The sequence below is a fragment of the Balaenoptera physalus genome (genome assembly GCF_965194825.1).
Source record: "Balaenoptera physalus genome assembly, chromosome: 11".
Lineage (NCBI taxonomy): Eukaryota > Metazoa > Chordata > Mammalia > Artiodactyla > Balaenopteridae > Balaenoptera > Balaenoptera physalus.
The window spans coordinates 67,093,189-67,115,478 of NC_138896.1; the positions used below are offsets into that span (position 1 = coordinate 67,093,189).

At 45.7% G+C, this 22,290-nt stretch overlaps 2 protein-coding genes across 4 annotated transcripts; both read right to left on the reverse strand.

Annotated features, from left to right (window-relative positions):
- Window positions 1-1,284: 1,284 nt before the first annotated feature.
- Window positions 1,285-13,026, reverse strand: SLC25A38 (solute carrier family 25 member 38). Of its 3 annotated transcripts, none has more exons than XM_082412980.1 (7): window positions 12,612-13,019; window positions 7,110-7,231; window positions 6,374-6,458; window positions 5,494-5,673; window positions 5,091-5,259; window positions 3,175-3,341; window positions 1,285-2,084 (listed from the first exon to the last, which is right to left on the reverse strand). In XM_082412980.1, exons 1-7 carry the CDS (start codon window positions 12,678-12,680, stop codon window positions 1,962-1,964), a joined length of 915 nt encoding a protein of 304 aa, XP_082269106.1. In that variant the 5' UTR covers window positions 12,681-13,019; the 3' UTR covers window positions 1,285-1,961. The 3 variants fall into 3 exon arrangements, with proteins under 3 accessions (XP_082269106.1, XP_082269108.1, XP_082269107.1); XM_082412981.1 differs by having other exon boundaries at window positions 1,889-2,116; window positions 12,612-13,024; XM_082412982.1 differs by lacking the exon at window positions 3,175-3,341 and having other exon boundaries at window positions 12,612-13,026.
- Window positions 13,027-13,039: 13 nt separating this feature from the next.
- On the reverse strand, window positions 13,040-17,193 carry LOC309638719 (acyl-coenzyme A thioesterase THEM4-like; the record flags this gene model as incomplete). The annotated part of the gene is made up of 5 exons (XM_082415017.1): window positions 13,040-13,137; window positions 13,993-14,117; window positions 14,737-14,844; window positions 15,660-15,804; window positions 17,064-17,193. 5 exons carry the CDS (start codon window positions 17,191-17,193, stop codon window positions 13,040-13,042), a joined length of 606 nt encoding a protein of 201 aa, XP_082271143.1.
- Window positions 17,194-22,290: the final 5,097 nt, after the last annotated feature.

A 22,290-nucleotide genomic window follows, 5' to 3' on the forward strand; every position in this document is an offset into this window, starting at 1 on the left:
TTAAAAAGAGATGGAAATTTGGACAGAGAGACACACGGGGGAGAAAGCATTGTGAAGACAGAGACAGAGATTGGAGTGATGAACGCCAAGAATTGCCAGCCATCATGGGATAAACTGGAAGAGACAGGAACCATCTTCCCCTAGAGCCTTCAGAGAGTATGGCCTTACGGACATCTTGATTTCAGACTTATAGGCTCCAAGCTGAGAGAATAAATTTGTTAGAAGCCACCCGATTTGTGGTAGTTTGCTGTGGCAGCCCTAGGAAACTAATGTAATGCGCCAGAAACATATGCTCATTTAACCCTTGCCACCACCCTGGGAAGTAGGAAATATTACTATCCCCATCCCCTGGGGACAATTTCAAATGTGTCTAAGTAGGTGGAGAGCCAGCCTTTTAACCTAGGTCGCCTGGATCACAGCCCATGTTCTTAACCAGGAGATCAAACTTCCCCGTTCTGCTGTTTGGATAAAACAACAGCCCCTTCCTAAGCTTGAAAGTTGATAGAACCCACTAGAATGACTACAATAAATAAAACAGACAATAACAAGTGTTGAGGAGGGTGTGTGGAAATCAGAACCCTCGTAACCTTCTGGTGGTGATGTTAAATGGTGCTGCCACTTTGGAAACAGTCTGGTAGTTTCTCAAATGGTTAAACATGGTTACCACATGATCCAGTAATTCCACTCCTAGGCATGTACACAAGGGAAATGAAAATACACAAATGATTCATACGTGAATGTTCATAGTGACGATATTCGTAAGTGCCAAAAAGTGCTAACAATTCACACATTCATCAACTGATGAATGGATAAATAAAATAGGCACACAATATTATTTGGCCATAAAAAAAGGATAAAGTGTTGAACATGCTACATCATGGATGAACCTCCAAAACGTTATGCTAAGTGAAAGAAGCCAGATACAACACACTACGTAGTGTATGACTATGTAGGAAGTGCACAGAAAAGGCAAATTTATACACAGAAAGCAGTTCAGTGGCTACCTGGGCTGTGCTGGGGCTGGGAACGAGGGTTAATTGTAAATAAGAGATCTTATTGGGGGGGGAGGGGTGACTGTGTTCTGAAACCGATTTATGGTGATGGCTGCACCAGTCAGTAAAGTTACTAAAACAATCACAGAATTGTCTATTTGGAATGGATGAATTGTATGATATGCAAAATAAAGCTATTTTTAAAAATTTTAGGTTTGAGGACCTATACAGATCAAGAGTCAGCCACCTTAGACTATTTTGTTATTTTAGAGCGGAGTCATGGCACCTGAGGTTTTTCAATGATAAAGTGCTTCACTTTATTTATCCAACTTTAGCTGCAGAAAAATGCCAGAGCAACTTGGAGTTGAAACAGTGCCGGAGCCAAGATCAGACAATATTATTTGGACACTTAGGGGCTAGGAAGCCACTGCCCCCCTTCTCCGGAGCCTCTGAGAAGTCAATGAGGAACCAATGAAGTCGTGACATCTGTTCTTCCTCATCCTAACATCACCTCAGAGGCAGACTTCAGCCTGGTGACAGTGACTCCTCTCTCAGCAGATCCAGCCTGGCTGCTGGAACTCCTCCGCCACTGCAGGCGGCCCACAGCATCCCTGGCGCTGTGCTGCCCAAGAGCAGATCCAAAGAGGCACTGTGGTGCAGTGGGTGGCTGAGCAGAGCCACCGGACAGAGCACTCTCTGGAAATGCCTTTTCAAGTAGCCTTGCAGGGTATGCAAACCCTTCTCCTAACTCCCCAATATGATGTCCATGTCAGTGACTCCTCTTCTGGGAGGTCTGGAAGGCTTGAGTCGGGCCCACCTATTCTCTTCTTGAGCTGGGTAACTGAAGGTGACGTGTTTGCCTGGCTCTCCAGATAGGACTTCGTCCGACTCCAGGGCAGTGAGATGAAGAGGCCCTTGGCAGAAACCAGGCAGGGCAACAGATCCCATCTCTGCCTGGTCCCGGCTCGGTCAGGACTGCAGGCCCATCTTGGCCATCATCTCTTCGTAGACTGTCCACGCCATGGCTGCCATCAGAGTTCTGCGGAGGGCCCGGGGGACACCGCCTTGGAAGAAGCCACGCAGCCCATAGTCCTAGGAGGAAAATGGAGGCCAAAACCCTGGGACTAAAGCAGCGATACAGTTATATACCTGGCACGAGAGTGAGGATCTCTCTCTGCATTACCCCATTGTTAAGTCTTACTTTTTAGACTTTTATAAATAATGTTAAAACTATGAATACTGGGTCCAAGGAGGCAATTAACTAAAAAAAAATTTTTTTGGAGTAGTTGCTAAGCTTTATCTTTTTTAGGCTTGCTCCATCCAGGGGAATTTATTTCTTAGCTGAAAAATCTTACCATCTTCACATATACTGAAGACTCTATTTTCAAACTTCATGATTTTAGGTATAAAGAATAAGAAAGCAGGCAACCTAAGCAGTGTGATGAATATGATCAGATTCACAAATACTTGCTTATATCTAGGGTAAGTCAGATACTTGCTGCAGATGCTTACATGTGCCCTGTGCTACATACAAAAATTGAGAAGTACAGAAACATCTAAAGATCTAGGTGAGAAATTTACTTTCAAAAAGAATATCTGATAACAGTACATGTTTCCAAAGGGCTTACTCAGTGGCTTTTAAATAGCATTTTAGTGTACTTTACAATTACTGTACTTTTTATCTTCAATACCATCTGTCCATCTGCATTAGCACAAACTCCTGGAAACAAAACAATGTGCTTGTGATTTTTTTCTGACTACATTTTCTCCTAGGTCCTTGATTAGGTTAAGGAGTCCTCCCAGATCGCCTGACTAGGTAGGTCTGGGGTAGAGCCCAACAATATGCATGTTTAACAAATATCACAGGTTGTCCCAATGTCAGGCTCCCTCCCTAAACAAACAAAACCAAAACAACAACAACAAAAAACCCCACAACCATAGATTTTTAGCAGTAATTCTCAACCTTGGCAACACATTGGAATCACCAGGGAACTTAAAATACTGATGCCAGGGTTTCATCTCCCCCAGAGATTCTAATATGATAAGCCCAGGTTATGAGCTGGGAATCAGGATTTTTTTAAAAGCTCCCCCAGGTGATTCTACCATGTAAAGGATAAGAGCTACCGCCTTAGAGAGAGAGCCTTAACCACAATATGAACCAATATTTATTCTGAAGCCTTACTTTGAAAATGAGTGTCACTGCCTGGCCAATCCACCGGAATTTCATTGGGGAGAGCTGCATGTGAGTTTTGATAACATCTGCAGGTTGAGTTACCAGTGAGGCCAGAATCCCAGCAAATATCCCACAACTGAAATTTACAACGGGAACAAGGACTGCATCCAACTGGTCTGAAACAGGACAAAGGCAACATTCAGTTATAAATAAATCCCACATTCATCAGATAAATATCCATGCCAAGTTGCCCACTAATTCTTCCTGAAAGCCAGAAGGGTCTGGATTCAAACAAGGCTAAGAATTCCAAATCTAAACTAATCAGTGTAAGTAGGATAATGGAACTAAAAGTTCACCTTTTTACAACCATCAGCATAATTGATTCAGGCAAGAGTCATTCACTGATGCTAAAATATATGGATGAAAGGACAGGAGGTGTTATATAGATTTATATAGATTCAAAGTATCTCCCCACAGAGATACTTAGAAATTACAAAAGAACAATTGAGCTTTCAGTGGAGATACTTTTTATAGTCATAAAAAGTTAACATCACCCACAGTGCGTCAGACGGATGTCATGAGCTTCCTGATATAAGGCACTTCAGACACAACCTCAATTATGTGCTCCTCTTTGCTAAAAAGGTATAAACGAATCTAGTTGAAAGGAAACATCAGGGAAACCCACGCTGAGGTTATATAACTGGCTTATACTCTTGAAAATAAAAAATAAAAATTGTTACAAAATACATTATTGGGAAAATTGGAGAAATCAAGACTACAGATGAAAAAACTATCGATGGTTATACAAGAATGCATTTGTTCTTAGGAAGTACACACTGATGTATTTAAGGGTAAAGAGGCATCATGTCTGCAACTTATTCTCAAATGGTTTGAGGAAAACAATTATACACATAGAATAATAAAGAGCTATGGAGTTATAGGTACTATTCTTGTGGCTTTTTTGGTAAGCAATAAAATGATTTCTAAATACCAAATTTTAAAAAAATTTTAGGATGGATGAAGAAGTTAAGAATGTATATCCAAGCTCCCTTATTGCCTTAACTTTCTCCTGTAAAGTAAGGCTGTGACCTGTAGTGTCACACCTCCTGGTGCCTGGGGAGAAGCAGCAAATCTCCCAAAGCACCCCAACTGACACCACTGTCATGGGGGTGGCATTCTGCCTTTCCCAATTAAATGACTTTGGTTGCAATTCCTTGCTCACATTATCCATAGACACCTTACTGAATGCAGGTTCACTTTACCGGATGTTTCTATCAATGCCTGGCTCTGCTTGGGTGGATGTTTACTGCCTGTTGATTTTGCCCATGTCTTGACAACACGAGCTTACTGGAAGGGTGGGCCTGCCAGAATGCTAGGGGTTTGGCATCTTTCCCTCCATCCAAACAGAGGGCTCAAAACAATGTTAACTAGGAGCACAGCAAGGGACATGAAAATATTTTTCTCCTAGCTCCTAACCCATTGGATTTCCCAAACTTGTCTGATAAGAATCACAAGTGCTTCTTGAAAAATACAGTCTCTCAGGTCTTACCCCAAAGCTTCTGATTTAGGATGCCTTGGGTAGGACCCAGAATTCTTAAGATCAGGCAAATGTGGGAAGTATTGCTGCAAAGCCTATGCAAAATGAGCTTTATCCTACCCCCTACCCGACTCAAGAATTACATACTATCAGTAGTCTGCCTTAGGAAGCTATAAACTCAAAAGGGCAGGGACCATGTCTTCATGGCCGCCCTTGCATCCCAGCACCGGATCCCAAGCCTGACACAATGCAGATATGGCTCGGTCTCTAAAACTAGGATAAGAATCTGGAGCTGCTAAGAACAACGAATAGTCTCCTATCTCAGAGAAAGTGGTGAGGATGTGCTCTCTCGAGGGATATCTCTTCCCACACCTTCCTTTACCCGTACCATGAAGCACAATGTTTTTCGTCTGGTTGTAAAACATCAAGTAGATTCCGGAAAAGGGGGCATCACGAAGGAGTGTTGCTGTCAGGCCACTGAAGAGACCCCGGTACCCCTCGCTGTGATAGATGCTCCTCAGGGCCGCATAGATGCTCTCATAGCCGTACCGCCCGCTCTGCAAAGGAAGCACAGAACCAATGGCTGGCACAGTGGCCCTGGGTTTGCGCACTGAACCAAGCCATCCTCAGGGTGCATTACCGGAGCCCTGGCGGCTCTGGTTTGCATGTGCTTGGCCTGACTACACAGATGAGTTCTCTGACCACATTGACCCTGTGTTAGGTTATAAATCGGGAGGTGGCATCAGCGGCCACTTGACTCAAGAGCCCAGTGTCTCTGTTTGCCCACTCACCTCGTACCGTGTCTTGATCACAGTGATGGGTGACATGCAGACCCCCGCAACAGAGCGGGAGCCCACCCCCAGTATAACTGACTCCAGGGCGGTCGGGGGATGGCCTCGCAGGAAGTACTGCTTCAAAGAGTAGAGAGTGCCAAAGTAGATTCCAACGCCAGGGACGCACCTCACGATGGACTGCGGAACAAGTCGGAGGGAGGAACGGAATCAAACACCAACACGTAAGATCCTGTCTGAGCTGGATTTCCCCAAAGAAGACCCAGGATTCGCATGCAAGGAGTCGATTTAAGGTGTGGAGGGAACACCAATGGGAGAGTATGGAAATGAGATGGGAGAGAAGGCAGCCAACAAAGAGTGTGTCATCTCATCAGTTATTGCCATGGGCAACGGAATCCCTCTGGGGAACTCTGGGAATCAGTGTTACCCTGCCACCTGAGGAGGAAAGGGAAGTTTTAAACATCAGCTCTCGTCTTTCATTGGTTAAGGGCTGCTGCGGGGCTGGGGTGAGCGTGAATTCCCTGACATTTCCAGCAAAGTGAGTTCCTAAGGCCAGAAAAAGCTGTCTAGGCGAAGAAATGCAGGTGTGGAGGGACTGGAGGGGTGAGGGCAAGGCCTGTTGACAGGTGGGGCGCCAGCTGCCTCTGCTCTAGGACTTCATGCTGCACTAAGAAGTCGTGCCCAGGGCACACAGGTGTGCTACTCCCAGGGCCCTCAAATGGAAGCCAGCGACAGTGAGAGGGATGGGCAGGAAGACCAGAAAGACCCTCCCACCACCTCCAACCTCACGTTCCCTTAAAAGAGAGGAGGTGTGAGGTGGATGAGAGACGGCTAGTTATTAAAGGAGGGGGTGCAAGACAAGACCCAAAAGGCAGCTTACGGGGGACATCCCTTTCCAGAGGCCCAACAGACTCTCCGTGCGAACCACATTCAAGAGCAGAGCCAACATCCCAACACGTCTGGATCTGAAAGCAGACAAAACGGAGGCAAGGAAGGAGAAGTCACTTAGACCACATCCTGGTGAAAGAACTCCCCACTCACAGACCTCTCTGTATGGACTCTTTTCTAGAACACTTAAGAATCTCTAAAAGGCATCTTGGAGTTACTCTGAGTTCCTGTGCGTTCACGATGTGGCAGGTACGTGATTCTTTGTCCATTCACACTGCAAGCAATGGGATAACTTCTCATTTTACATACACTCTGTGCACTTCCCAGAGGGCTGAGCCCAATCGGGGGCACACAAGAGACACTCAATACCTACCTTATTTCCAGAAAACCACCCACTACTTGTGCCAGGCAGCACAGTTATGACATTACAGGCTGGCACAGGAAAATGCAAACGTCACCAAGGCAGATCCCAGGAAGCTACTCAGGGAAGGACCCCACTTAATTAAGAGAAGTGGGACCCCACTTAATTAAGAGAAGTGTCGAATATAACAGAGTATATATAAAACACATGAAAGCTGGGCCTGGCCTGTGTTTCTCTTTGCTCATCCAACAGAATGGAAGTTGACTGAACACAGTAAAGATGCGCCAGTGTCTGAGAGAAGTTGTTGAAACCAGTTCTTCAGTGAAAAGGGGGGGAGGGGGCGGGGGGAGGGGGCAGCAGGCCTCACCCATGGGCTGAGGGCTGGAGGGTCTGCAGGCGCGTTTTGAGGAGATCCAGGGGTTGGAAAAGGAGGGTAGAGCAGGTCCCACTGATGGAGCCACACAGGAAAGCTTTGATCACGGGCTGCAACTGCAGGGCAAGAGAACACTGTGTCAGCAGCTTTGTCCCAGCCTTCGCCACACCTGGACCAGTGTAAGGATCTCTTAGAAACTCACCTGGTGGCGCCCTGTATTAGTGTCAGACTTCACAGAAGGGAAAAGCATAGCCAGGAATGAACAGTGTTGGAATGTTGTTGAGAACACAGTATACTCCAAGAGGTAGCTCTCTGGTCTTACTGATAACAACTTTAGTAATTACTGATAATTAAAAACTTATGGATAACTTGGCTCCTACTGAGCAACACGGTTATTTCCATCTGTGAATTATGCCACTGACCACACCTCCCTACTTGTTTTGACGGTAAGTTACTGGCCAACTCCTTCTCGTCACAAAAGCAAAAATCAATTGAACAGTGTTTTAACTCTGAACTGCTGGTTTCAGGTTCCCTTGGTTGTAGGGCCTGCAGGCTATTTACAGGAGTAAGACAAAGGAAGTGAAACTGTAAGTGAGCAGGTACAATGTGAAACGTCTGTGCCACTTTCTGTAAAACCCATGCATTTCCTTAATGTAAAACTTTCCCCAGGTCATATACTCATTCGTCTCACTGAGACCTAAACAGATCGCAGGGGCGCCACAGGCTAGCAGCCACTCCTGGGTTTGCTGGCTGTCCTCTAAGCCGGGAGAGTCACACACACTGTCTAATCGAGAGGCGGCATCCAGAAGGGCAGGACTGCCTCGCAGACTGACTGTGTTTCCCCCAAGCGCACTCCAGAGGCCCCACGGCACGCCCCGGAATCCAGACTCATCAAATGGTTGTGAAAACACACTTTTAAAAATCCAAGCAGGAAACAAATGTCCTCTTTTCCAAAGGAGACACTTGGCAAACTCCATCCAAAGATCTTCTCTCTTCTCATTAAATGGCATTTGCACTATTACTTTTTTTTTTTCCATTTTCTTTTTTTAAATTTTTTCTTTGTTCTTTTTTATTTTTCGAATGGAACAAGCACTGAATTTAATGACAAATGGTGGAAGCCAGGTTTCTTACCACTGGAGTGGGAAGTCACAGACAAACAAAGGGAGACGGTTACAATATCCATGTCATAACAGACCAGGTAGGAGACATCAGTATAAACTATCTTTAGCCTAATAGAGATACACATAGTTCCACATGGAAATCTTTATAATTATGATGCATTATTACTTTTTAATAAATGGCATACTATAGTTCTAAAATGCTACTAAGATGAAGTTACCTGTTATACACGTCAAAAAAACTACCTACCCGCAACCAAAATGTTTGTAATCTGTGCTATTTGTTTCATGGAGAAGAGAGATTATTCCACGTTTCACCAAAAGAGCAAGTCTCAATTTATAACTGGAATTCCTTAAAAGGACTTAATAAGTTCAGATAATGAATACTGGAGCTTATAACCACGTTCAAATAGCCTTCCAAGCATCAAAGGTAAGACCACAAGTACAACCAAGCCAGATGGGAACAACTTCATCAGATGTGTGTCCTGCTCCTTTTGCTAACCCATATTCCCACAAATTTTGTTTCTCAGCCTCATCCGAACCTTTGTGGCATCAGTGAGCCTCTCTTCCCTGCATACTCAGCCTCTTACTTCCACTGACATCTTCTCCTTTGTCTGGAACAAGCTTGAAAGCCCCCCATCTTTCCAGCCTGATGCCACATCATCTCCACTCCCTCTTCACTAGTCTCCCTTCAGGTCCCCAAAGTCTGCCATCCAGATAAAGCCCCTCCACTAAAGCTGCCTCACCCAAGGACCTGCCATACCGCAGGATCCCTTTCCCATCTGTGGCCTTCTCTTACTTGGCCTCTCTGGTACATTTGAAACAGCTGATCGCCGCTCCTCTCTTTTTGGTTTCTGGCTGCCCTTCTAAGCCTCCTTTCCCCAGCCACAGATGTTGCTGTTCCTCTTATCTCCCCGTAGCTGCGGCCTCTCAGGGCACCCTCACCTCCACACCACACCATGCTCGACACACACATGCCGGCAACGCCCACACCTCCAGCCCACTTCAGCCTCTCTCCCCGAGTCCACTGTCCCCATGCTTCCCCCACCTCCCCTCGAATGGCCTGTAGGCATCTCAAACTCAACATCCCCTAATGGAAACTCTGTCCACGGTTCTCCACATGCTTGCCTCTCCTTCATGTCCCAGCAGGACATTTGGGAGACAAATAAGACTCCTTGGTCTACCCACTGTTTCATGACCAACTCCTGCTGATGACCCCTCATTCCTCCCAGAGCCTGCCCCCAACTGATCCATCCTAGTGATCTCCTTGGGGGTCTCCGGCCTCAGCAGTGCCAACCCCCGCTACCAGAGCAGCCTGGGGTGAGGCATCCATATACAACAGCTCGAAACCTCACAATGCTCATAAGAGCTAGATGTTCAAACCCATTTTCCAGATGAAACTGGAGCTCACAGGGATGACAATGTATCCTAAGTCACAGGGTTTGAAGCCATTGGCTAGGACTCAAAGTTCATGCTTTTTTCACCATCCCTCGCAGTCTAAGTGACAGTCCAGGGCACTTCCCAGGCAGCTCAGCAGCATTCTGCTGTTGGCTGTTGACCACCACCAGCTCCTTCTGGAAATGTGCTCTGCCTCCGGCTTCTGGGATTAACACTGTCCTGATCTTCCTCCCACATCCCTGGCCTCTCCTCCTTCACATGCAGAGCCTCTTCTTTTCCACCCTTCTGTCCACACTTGCAACCTGTCTTCCGCAGACTCCCATATCCACTTAATCTGATGTCCCACAGGCACCGTGCGTTGACATTTCCAAACCTGAACTCATCTTTCTCCCTCACCCCCCATGTGCCTCTCCTCCAGGACACTCCATCCCAGTGAACACCCTGCCATTGATCTACCCTAACCCCACACTCGCGTTCAGCGCTCCTCTTCAGTGCTTCCACGGCGCCGGAGCCCACCTGCCTTATGACTGAGGGTCAAGGACAGAGGAGGCCTGGACTCTCCTGTTCATGGTGGTTCCTCCAGCACTGACCACGGAGCCTGGTCCACAGCACGTGCTCAACAATCAAGAATGAATGAATCAGGGACTTCCCTGGTAGCACAGTGGTTAAGAATCCACCTGCCAATGCAGGGCACACGGGTTCGAGCCCTGGTCCGGGAAGATACCACATGCCGCGAAGCAACTAAGCCCGTGCGCCACAACTACTGAGCCTGTGCTCTAGAGCCTGCGAGCCACAACTACTGAAGCCCACGCGCGTAGAGCCCCTGCTCTGCAACAAGAGAAGCCACCGCAGTGAGAAGCCCGCTCATTACAACGAAGAGTAGCCCGCGCTCGCCGCAACTAGAGAAAGCCCTTGCACAGAAACGAAGACCCAACACGGCCAAATATAAATTTAAAAAAAAAAAAAAAAAAGAATGAACGAATCACTTCATCTAACAGGAAATCTGCACATGGCTCTCCCTTGAGCACAATTCCACAGGATAAGGCTTAGAGGACCCTGCAGGCCACATCCCTGGACAGGGGACTCTCCCCTGGCTCCCTCCAGCCCTTTGCTCCAGTAAGGCTGTAGGAATGACCTGCGGTTACAGCTTCTAAGCAGTTCTCTTTGGAGCTGCCTCTCTAATGCTCTCACAGGTTGTGTATGGAACTACTGTATACTGCTCCCCAATGCCCAACACACTGTCCTCCATTGCAGGAACTATTTTCTTAAAGTTTTTTTTTTACAGCACATTGCCTGGACATTTTATTGGCTAAATAAATATTTGTGGATACATGCATAGAGCCCATAACTTTTTTAACTTTGTAATTTTCCAGGTCCATTAGCATAGAACAGATGCAAAATATAAACCAGAAGTATAGATTAACCTCTGTTAAAAACAAACAAACAGGGGCTTCCCTGGTGGCGCAGTGGTTGAGAATCTGCCTGCCGATGCAGGGGACACGGGTTCGAGCCCTGGTCTGGGAGGATCCCACATGCCGCAGAGCGGCTGGGCCCGTAAGCCACAGTTACTGAGCCTGCGCGTCTGGAGCCTGTGCTCCGAAACAAGAGAGGTTGCTATAGAGAGAGGCCCGCGCACCGCGATGAAGAGTGGCCCCCGCTTGCCGCAGCTGGAGAAAGCCCTCGCACAGAAACGAAGACCCAACACAGCCAAAAAAAAACAAAAAAACAAAAAAAAAACAAACAGGTAACATAATTGTTTTAAAAAGACAGAATTTACACTTTTCATTTTGAATAGTCTTAAGATATTGTCAATGGTGGATGGCATACCCTTTAAGGCACGTTTGATTTTTTTTTTTTCCTAAACAGCCCAAATTTATTCAAGGTAAATAAAATGAGTAATACAGCTGGCTTTTTTGTTTGTTTGTTTGTTTTTTGTTTTTTGAGGGGGGGTAGGGCAAAAACAACCAAACAATGATACATAGATACATAAAGGCAATAAGCAGCACTTGAATAGTTAGCAAACAGGTTCCACAAGCAACTCCTACTCCCCTTTAAAAAAACTATATCCTAAATCCAATTCAGATCTCCAGGCCACAGCTGGAGGACCCAAAAAGAAATACGTACGCACATGTTATAAGATGTCAACGTAGAGCGGTCCCCGCCTCCACCTTTGTTAAAGATAAAAAACAAAACAAAAAACCCCACACCCCTGCCCTGCCCCCGGCGCAGGTGGGCCGTGACCTTGACCTCAGGGAGAAAAGTAGCCGCTGCCAACTGGCCCTCCCGGCCTAAAACGAAGCCGCATCCCCGCCTCCACCCACCACTAGCAGCAACTCAGCCGGACCATCCTCGCCGGCCGAGCCCAGCCTCCGCCTCCACCAATGGCAGCCCCGCGGCTCGAACACGGCAGCCAATCCAGGCGCGGGAGGGGCGTGGCCTCGTGACGCAGGCAAACCGCACCGGTTGCCGGGAGGGTCCACCTGGTCCAGCTCGCGGGCGCTGTGCAGCCCCAACCCACCGCGCTCGAGCAACGCCCGCTTCTCAGGCTTAGCGTTATTGCCGGGCTTTGCTATGGTCCAAATATCTACCCAGGTGTCCTCCCACCTGTCATTCTAGGCATCCAACTCAAAGCAACGTCCCGTAGCGCTCGCACCTCGTTCTGGACCACACGGGCACATTCCCCCCCGACACCGGCCAAGGCCCCGGCAATTCCGCCTACCTCTACCCAGATTACCAATACAGGAGCGAGACCTTTGCTTGCCTGTCCCAAGGACTGGACTGCAACTTCTCTCCTTCCTCCCTCCCCTCTTTTAATCCCTTAGTCAAACTCCATCTCTGCCGCCACGTCCCCAACCGGTTATGCGCGCATCCCGGAGGCAGAAAAGGTTCGCCGAGGGCCGCTGACCCTCGGCAACCTTCCGAATTTCCCTCCCCGAGCCAGCAATGCCGGAACCCCTGCCTTCCCTTCCCCGCAGGTTACCATAAGCGTTTCCACCCTGTCTCCGACATCTTGAGGCTGCAGCAGCGCCGGGCGTGACTTCTGAATCATTGGAGGGAAGGCCTGCGACTGCACCGGGCCCGGGGTGCCGTCGGTGGGAGCTCAGGCCCGGCCCTGACGATTCTAGAGAAGACGACGCGATGGCGGTAGCCGGGCGACGCGTTCTACCGCGGGGCTTCTCGGCAGTCTGCGCTGGTCGGGGGTCGGGACCTGCGCGCCCACCGCACGTGAGTGGCTCCAGGCGCCGCTCTTTAGTAGCTCAGCGGACTGCGCGGCTCTGTTGCCCTGCCCATCCTGTCCCGTCGCCGTCTTCAGGACTTGAGAGTATTAGGCGGAGTGCATCCGGCAGTGGAGAAAGCCGGAGGAACTAGATATAACGGCGGAATTTAGCTTCCGGGGTTGGACGCGGGTCACGCGCTGGCGAGGGTGTGCTCCTTAGTGCTGCCTCGTGGAGAGCTCTGGAACTGCAGGATCGGGGCTTCCCTGCGCCCGGAGCTGCGTGGGGCGTCTGCAGGGAGGTATGCTTCTGGGCGTCACGTCTGAAGGTAATTACAGTCCAGACTCGCTCTGCCCAATGCGGTAGCCAGTAGCCAACTGTGGCTATCAAGCACTTGAAGTGTGGCTAGTGTGACTGAAGACCAGAATTTTAAACTTGATTTAATTATAATTAATTTGTATTAAAAACCGAAGCAGTGTGGAATATTTTTCCATTAAACACAACTTTATTGTCTTGGCAGATCCACATTTCCCTTTAAACGCTGAAAATTTCGTGCCAGAAATGTGCTGTAAGTTATCCACACGCTGGATTTCTAAGACATGACAATAAGATAAAATAATCTCATGAATAATTTTTACATTATTACATGTTGAAATGATATTTTGGGTGTATTGAATTAGGTGAAATAATTATGAAAATTAATTTTATCTCTTTGCTTTTTTCACATGACTACTAGAACACTTAAGATTACACTTGTTATCCTGTGATAAACCATAATGGAAAAGAATATGAAAAAGAATATATGTATGTAAAACTGAGTCACTTTGCTGTACAGCAGAAATTAACACAACATTGTAAATCAACTATACTTCAATAAAATTTTTAAAAATTGCACCTGTGGCTCGAACTACTTTTCTACTAGACAACACTGGCCTCCCAGAGAGGTGAATGGGTGTGTTATGATGGCCTCTATCCTATAACTTATAGAGGCTCCTCTCCATGTGACCATCCCCTCCAACCCCAAACACGCAGCCTTAAGAGTCTCCCGGGGTAGGCAGTGCCCTCAGCAGTGTGGAAAGTCACCCTCTGTGCCCGATCACAAGGATGGGCACAAACAGGAGGAAAAAAGAATTCTAATGGCTTTACCAGAAGCTTTGGCAAAGAGGATGGTCCTGTCACTGCTTTGGGCTTTGCAAGAGAGAAACACCTTTCTTCCTTCCATGCCAGTGACCTTTGCCTCCAGCCTCACCACTGAGCCGAGGGTGAGTGGTCTAGGAGAGAACAATGGGGGAGAGCGGCTGGTGGGCTGGTCTCCTGAGAAAGGGAGGGGTGACCCTGTGCGAGGATGAGGCTGCCAGAGTGGAGGTCCTGGGGTTCTACTCCAAGATATCAGGGGCCCTTGCATTTGTCACCTGCTAGCTGTGTATTCACCTCAGCTTCTTCATTTGTCAAGTTGGAGATAATGGTACTGACCTCCCAGGATTATAGTAAAGATCGAACAAAATAATGTGTGCATGTTTAGCAAGAGACTAATCAAATATCAGGAATTTTCATTTTAGTAGGGGCCCAATAATTATTTGTGGACTGAAGTAAATATTTACAGGCACATGGGCTAGCTTTCTCTAAATTAGAGGCAGCCAAAAGTAGTTCATCATCATCCTATGTATAATATCTTTATGTTGGAACACGTAACCCATCTTCAAGCTTATCACCTTGTCCTTGGATGAAAAAGGAACATCTAACAAGTTTAGACTGGTCCATGAGAAAAGCAAAAGTAGAAACTCCTCTTTGCACTCAGGGTTGCTACATGAGCCCTCATCTTCCATCACAACACATGGAATAACCCCATGCCAGCTTACTCCTAACTTGAACCCAGGCAAGGAAACAGACCTCTTGAAGGTGATGGTCATGGTTCCTGTAAAGACTGCATTGGCACTGTTGTACACCGTCATGAAAAACGTGTCTATCATGGTCCCCAGTGCGCCACCATGGATAATCCTGCAGGGGCAGACGAGGGGAGAAAGGGAAAAAAAGAGTCACCCAGAACTCCACTCCACATGGCCAGGTTCCAGTGAGGTGACATGCTGAAGGGTTCCCTGCAATCCAGAGCAAGATTCTTGCATCGCTCAGGGTAGAGCAGAGACGTGAGAGCAAAGAAATGCAGGGGAAGCAAACAAGGCTGTCTGAAGCAAGTTACACCTGCTTAGAAGAGAATAAACTAAAAGCAGAAGAAACTCCCCACCCCACCAGCAGCTCCAACCACAAATTCTGATGAATCTTGTGTTCCCTATTGGGTTGGTCTCAGGGGGAACTAGAAAGGTGCAGTGAAAACAGCATGGGCTTTGCAGGCAGAGAGACCTAACTCTAAATCTCACATTTCTAGCCATGTGACCTCAGTCAGAGAACCACTTGGGCCATCTGTTTCTTCATCCATAAGATAGGAATATCTCCTAAGAATTTTTGTGGGCATTAAATTAAGACAGCCAAATCTCCACGTGCAGGGTCTGGCATATACTGGCCACTGAACAAGAATAGTTTTTCCCCCTTATTTCCAACGTCCACTGCTTACTCCACTGCCATTTAGGAGGTTCAGGAAGTCCCTAACAGGGAGAGGCCACACCTCAGGTGGGTGACCGAGGGGCTGGTGGAGCCTCCCTACCCAGGGAGTCAGTAGAATAAAGCTGCAGTAACCAAGAACCTGCTGAAGGCAGCCATGGACCCACCAACTGTCCTCTCACCCCCACCCCTCCCTGCTCTTTGACCAAGAAAAAGCCCATTTGAGCTACTGGCTGGGATGGCTCTCTGTGCCTCACCCAGGCAACCCCTCCAGGAGGGGCTCAGGCTGGAACAAGCAGATGCACTTCTTCTCTGAGGCACTGTGGAAGATGACGTACTCAAAGCCGAGTTTCTTCATCTCTGTGATCCAGAAAAAGTGGCGGGTGTCTTCTACCATCTGGACTGGAGAGTAGAGTTGAGTCGGTGAGAAAGACATCGGGCTGGAGTCTGACCCTTGGGACGGTGCGGTCTCCAGGGCAGAAAGCATCCAAGCGGAGGAGGTCCTCAGGAAACCCACTGCCCTCAGCTTCCCATCTGCACCCCCCGGGATGGCCGCATAAACCTCTGAGGGAGACGAGCAGCTTCCAAGGAAGGGATGAGATCAGCAGTGTGAGAGGCAGTGAGGAGTGAACTGCCTGTGAATTCGGGACACCGGTGTTCCTATCAACTGAATAATAAATACTAATCTGAATGCATTGATTGTGGCAGATCAAGGAATAGGCAGGCAAAAATCCTTTCTGTAAATTAAGTATATATGTCCCCTCTCACTGCCACAGGTCTGAGATTTCAGAGAGATTTGTCTATACAGTATGACTTGAAATGGGGATAATTTAGAGGACTTAATTAGAGGTAAAGCCTCCAATATATAAAATCCAAGACTTATCAAACACCTGCATTTTTACCAAGAATCTCAAAGCAGAATTTCAAATGACAGCTTAGGTATATAAAATTAGAAGACTTCGGCTGGCTCCTGTCTCTGCAATGCGGGATCCAGTCTTTGTTTTCCATCTGATGTCCTTCACTGGTTCAAGAGCTCAGCTCAAACTGACCACTAGAGGGAGCATGAGTCCTGTCCATAACAGGTTCTGGCTTCTGGCCTCAGGGGTCAGTAAGATACTGCCCCCTGGCTGCATCACTGAGCTTCCGACCCTGTGTATACCAGGGTAGAGGCACTGGTCCTTAATCCCAGGCACTGCCTCTTCCCAATTCCTCACTGAGACTGCACCTGTCTGGTCTAAAAAAGAGGGTGGGGCTGGCAGGTATAAGGAGATGCCGGGGTGACTGCAGACACAGGTGGAGAGAGCACTGCCCCAGGAGTCAGGAATTCCTGATTCTAGTCCAGGCTCTGCCAAAAACTCACTTCATCACCTATCTAGGCCTCAGTTTTCTCTCTTGTAAAATGAGCAGGTTGAACAAGGTGGCCTCCACGTTCCTTTTCTGGCCTAATATTGTGTGAGTCTAGGATCACCATGCCCAGACTGCCTCGTACCTGACCCTCAGGCTAATGCAGCCCACACAGGAGGTGTGGGAACTGGGCTGGGGCACAGAGCTCCTCGAGGAAAATGCACACACATAAGCAAAGATTTGCCAACAGTCCTGCACTATCCAGAGCCCCGCTCCAGCCGAGGTTAAGTGCTCCTGATATAGGGATGTGAACTTACCAGGGACAGCTTTAGTGATCCTGGCTAAGTCTGCCTCTTTAAGGAACTGCAAAGAGCGCAAATAACCTGGAAGTCTCGTCCCCGTCCCATCCACCATCTTCTCCATGTGTTCATTGTACAGCCTCACCATGATGGGGCTCCAGCTGGCGTTGGGTAGGGAATAAGCCTTTGTATTGGAATGGAGGTGGCTACTTGAGACCTGGAAAATCCAAAAGAGGTAGCAGACTATGCCTGATCCAATTCCAACTTGATTCATTCATTTATGCATGTATTTAATAGATGGGGCAGTTTTCACCAGGCAGAGCCTGTATAAATAAATGCCCAGAGATGAGAGAGAGCATGTTCCCAGAACTGTACAAGTGAAAAGGTCTAGTGGTAGGGAAGGGGGGCAAGGGAGGAGGTCAGAGAGAAAGACTAGGGCCCAAGGTGCCATGGTAAAGAATTTGGGCTTTATACAGAAGAGCTATAAGCAGGAGAATGAAATGGTCAGATTTCCTTGTTAGAAGGATTCCTACTTGCACATGGGAATCTGTAGTCTGGTCAAGTCTCAATGACATTGGGAGCCTAGTTGATAAACAATTCAAAGACACGGTCTTTTCCCGGCCGTTTCCCTCTCCTGCTCCCCCACATCCTCCAGGCTCTTCTCCCAACACAGTTCACCTTGGTTGACTCTCTGGTTTATTAGGCCTCTTTACTGTCCCATTACAGCTGGGGGCTCGACCAGAGACTCCCTTTTCTGGCAGACAGAGGAGGACCAGGTCTAGGTAGCCAACCCTCCTCCCTGGGTTTTGGAAAATCCATCATATGGCAACATTTTCTTGTACCTTCCACCTGGTTATTGTTCATATCATCGGGGCCAATCAGTCCTTCTTGCTCTTGTACAGTTTCTACTTTTTTTCTGGCTTAGTTACTGGCTTACAGTTCCCTGTATACACTCTTCCTTACCTACACAGATGGAGAAAATACAGATTCTTATATTATTTATAGACAGACAGGCTTTTAAGGGGGGAAAAAGCCTAACACCTAGGAATGGTCCCCGATCCTTACTGCCCTCTTGCAGTGAGCTTTTTGCCAGCTAGTAGAGGGTAGAGTGGCATTTGAATTCTGTCTCCCTAACTTCTTCCCGTTAATACACTGCACTGAATGGTAATTGTCCTTTAACTGCTTTGAGCACCAGTTGTTAAATCTGTAAAATGAGAATAACACCACCTGCCCTGTAGGTTGCTGTGAGGACTGCATGCGGTCATGATATTGGAATGTACCTGGCTCAGTACCTGGCCCAGAGCAAGCATTCTAAGATGTTAGTTTCATCTGAATCCAACAGGAAAAGTCTCTCTTTCTCTAGTTTGATTCCAAAGAATTCTTTCCTAGTACTGATCATATGAAACCAAACCTGAACTCAAAATATTTTGGAATGAGTTTACTTATCTTATGAAATGATGAAAGGGGTGACATCCAATCGATGCTACTTTTGAGCACTTAATTTGCACACAATTCACTTTTTTTTTATTGGGGTATAGCTGCTTTACAATGTTGTGTTACTTTCTGCTGTACAACGAAGTGAATCAGCTATATTTATACATATATCCCCTCCCTCTTGGAACTCCCTCCTACCCACCTCCCCATCCCACCCATCTAGTTCACCACAGAGACCGAGCTGAGCTCCCTGTGCTATACAGCAGGTTCCCACTAGTTATCTGTTTTACACATGGCAGTGCACATACATCAGTCCCAGTCTCCCAATTCATCTCCCCTTCCCTGCCCCATGTCCACATGTCTGTTCTCCATGTCTGCGTCTCTATTCCTGCCCTGCAAATAGGTTCATCTGTACCATTTTTCTAGATTCCACATATATGCGTTAATATACGATATTTGTGTTTCTCTGTCTGACTTACTTCACTCTGTATGACAGACTCTAGGTCCACCCACGTCTCTACAAATGACCCAATTTTGTTCCTTTGTTTGGGCTGAGTAGTATTCCATTGTGTATAAGTACCACATCTTCTTTATCCATTCATCTATCAATGGACATTTAGGTTGCTTCCATGTCCTCGCTATCATAAATAGTGCTACAATGAACATTGGGGTGCATGTGTCTTTTTAAATTATGGTTTACTCAGGGTATATGCCCAGGAGTGGGATTGCTGGATCATATGGTAGCTCTATTTTTAGTTTTTAAAGGAACCTCCATACTACTCTCCATAGTGGCTGTATCAATTTACATTCTTAGAGAACGAACTTATGGCTACCAGGGGGGAAGAGTGAGAGGAAGGGATAGTTATGGAGTTTGGTATCGACATGTACACACTACCACATTTAAAATGGATAACCAACAAGGACCTACTATATAGCACAGGGAACTCTGCACAATGTTATGGGCAGCCTGGATGGGAGGGGAGTTTGGGGGAGAATGGATACATGTGTATGTATGGCTGAGTCACTTTGCTGTGCACCTGAAACTATCACAACATTGTTAATTGGCTATACTCCAATATAAAATAAAAAGTTTATTCAGTGGCTTGAAAAAAAATAAATTAAAAAAAATTTACATTCCCACCAACAGTACAAGAGGGTTTCCTTTTCTCCACACCCTCTCCAGCATTTACTGTTTGTAGCCTTTTGATGATGGCCATTCTGACCAGCGTGAGGTGATAACTCATTGAAGTTTTGATCTGCATTTCTCTAATAATTAGTGATGTTGAGCATCTTTTCATGTGCCTCTTGGCCATCTGTATGTCTTCTTTGGAGAAATATCTATTTAGGTCTTCTGCCCATTGTTTGATTGGGTTGTTTTTTTGATATTGAGCTGCATGAGCTGTTTGTATATTTTGGAGATTATTCCCTAGTCAGTTGCTTTGTTTGCAAATATTTTCTCCCATTCTGAGGGTTGTCTTTTCATCTAATTTATGCTTTTCTTTGCTGTGCAAAAGCTTTTAAGTTTCATTGGGTCCCATTTGTTTATTTTTGTTTTTATTTCCATTATGCTAGGAGGTGGGTCAAAAAAGATCTTACTGTGATTTATGTCAAAGAGTGTTTTTCCTATTTTTTCCTCTAAGAATTTTGTAGTGTCCAGTCTTACATTTAGGTCTTTAATCTATTTTGAGTTTATTTTTGTGTATGGTATTAAGGAGTGTTCTAATTTCATTCTTTTACATGTAGCTGTCCAGTTTTCTGAGCACCACTTACTGAAGAGACTGTCTTTTCTCCATTGTATATTCTTGGCTCCTTTGTCATAGATTAGGTGACCTTAGGTGTGTGGGTTCATCTCTGGGCTTTCTGTTCTGTTCCATTGATCTATATTTCTGTTTTTGTGCCAGTACCATACTGTCTTGATTACTGTAGCTTTGTAGTATAGTCTCAAGTCAGGGAGTCTGATTTCTCCAGCTCTGTTTTTCTTTCTCAAGGTTGCTTTGGCTGTTCAGGGTCTTTTGTGTTTCCATACAAATTGTAAAATTTTTTGTTCTAATTCTGTGAAAAATGCCACTGAAAATTTGATAGGGATTGCATTGTATCTGTAGATTGCTTTGGGTAGTATAGTCATTTTCACAATATTGATTCTTCCAATCCAAGAACATGGTATATCTCTCCATCTCTTTCTGTCATCTTTGATTTCTTTCATCAGTGTCTTATAGTTTTCTGAGAACAGGTCTTCTGCCTCCTTAGGTAGATTTATTCCTAGGTATTTTATTCTTTATGTTGTAATGGTAAATGGGATTGTTTCCTTAATTTCCCTTTCTGATCTTTCATTGTTAGTGTATAGGAAAGCGAGAGATTTCTGTGCGTTAATTTTGTATCCTGCAACTTTACCAAATTCATTGATTAGCTCTAGTAGTTTTCTGGTGGCTACTTTAGAATTTTCCACATATAGTATCATGTCATCTGCAAACAGTGACAATTTTACTTCTTCTTTTCCAATTTGGATTCATTTTATTTCTTATTCTTCTCCGACTGCCGTGGCTAGGACTTCCAAAACTATGTTGAATAAGAGTGGTGAGAGTGGACATCCTTGTCCTGTTCCTGATTTTAGAGGAAATGCTTTCAGTTTTTCACCATTGAGAATGATGTTTGCTGTGGGTTTGTCATATATGGCCTTTATTATGTCGAGGTACGTTCACTGTATGCCCAGTTTCTGGAGAGTTTTTTTTTTATCATAATTGGGTGTTGAATTTTGTCAAAAGCTTTTTCTGCATCTGTTGAGATGATCACATGGTTTTTATTCTTCAATTTGTTAACATGGTGTATCACACTGATTGATTTGCATATACTGAAGAATCCTTGCATCCCTGGGATAAATCCCAATTGATCATGATGTATGATCCTGTTAATGTGTTGTTGGATTCTGTTTGCTTGTATTTTGTTAAGGATTTTTGCATCTATGTTCATCAGCGATATTGGCCTGTAGTTTTCTTTCTTTGTGACATCTTTGTCTGGTTTAGGTATCAGGGTGATGGTGGCCTCGTAGAATGAGCTTGGGAATATTCCTTCCTATGCAATTTTTTGGAAGTTTGAGAAGGATGGGTGTTAGCTCTTCTCTAAATGTTTAATAGAATTCACCTCTGAAGCCATCTGGTCCTGGACTTTTGTTTGTTGGAAGATTCTTAATTGCAGTTTCAATTTCATTACTTACGCTTGCTCTGTTTATATTTTCTATTTCTTCCTGGTTCAGTCTTGGAAGGTTGTACATTTCTAAGAATATGTCCATTTCTTCCAGGTTGTCCATTTTATTGGCATAGAGTTCTTGTAGTAGTCTCTTCGGATCCTTGGTATTTCTGCGGTGTCAGTTGTAATTTCTCCTTTTTCATTTGTAATTTTATTGATTTGAATCCTCTCCCTTTTTTTCTTGATGAGCCTGGCTAAAGGTTTATCAATTTTGTTTATCTTCTCGAAGAACCAGCTTTTAGTTTCATTGATTTTTTTGCTGTTGTTTTCTTCTTTTCTATTTCATTTATTTCTGCTCTGATCTTTATGATTTCTTTCCTTCTACTAACTTTGGGTTTTGTTTGTTCTTCTTTCTCTAGTTGATTTAGGCGTAAGGTTAGGCTGTTTATTTGAGATTTTTCTTGTTTCTTGATGTAGGATTGAATTGCGATAAACTTCCCTCTTAGGACTGCTTTTGCTGCATCCCATAGGTTTTGGGTCGTCGTGTTTTCAGTGTCATTTGTTTCTATGTATTTTTTTATTTCCTCTTTTATTTCTTCAATGATCTCTTGGTTATTTAGTAGTGTAT

What these genes read in the sequence shown, in the direction of transcription:
- SLC25A38 (XM_082412980.1), bottom strand. Translation starts at nt 12,680, where the DNA reads ATGATTCAGAAGTCACGCCCGGCGCTGCTGCAGCCTCAAGATGTCGGA. An exon ending in ACAGGGTGGAAACGCTTATG is followed by an intron (nt 7,232 to 12,611) that starts GTAACCTGCGGG and finishes CTTGCCCTGCAG; the next exon opens with TTGCAGCCCGTGATCAAAGC. An exon ending in TCTGGAAAGGGATGTCCCCC is followed by an intron (nt 5,674 to 6,373) that starts GTAAGCTGCCTT and finishes CTTGTTCCGCAG; the next exon opens with TCCATCGTGAGGTGCGTCCC.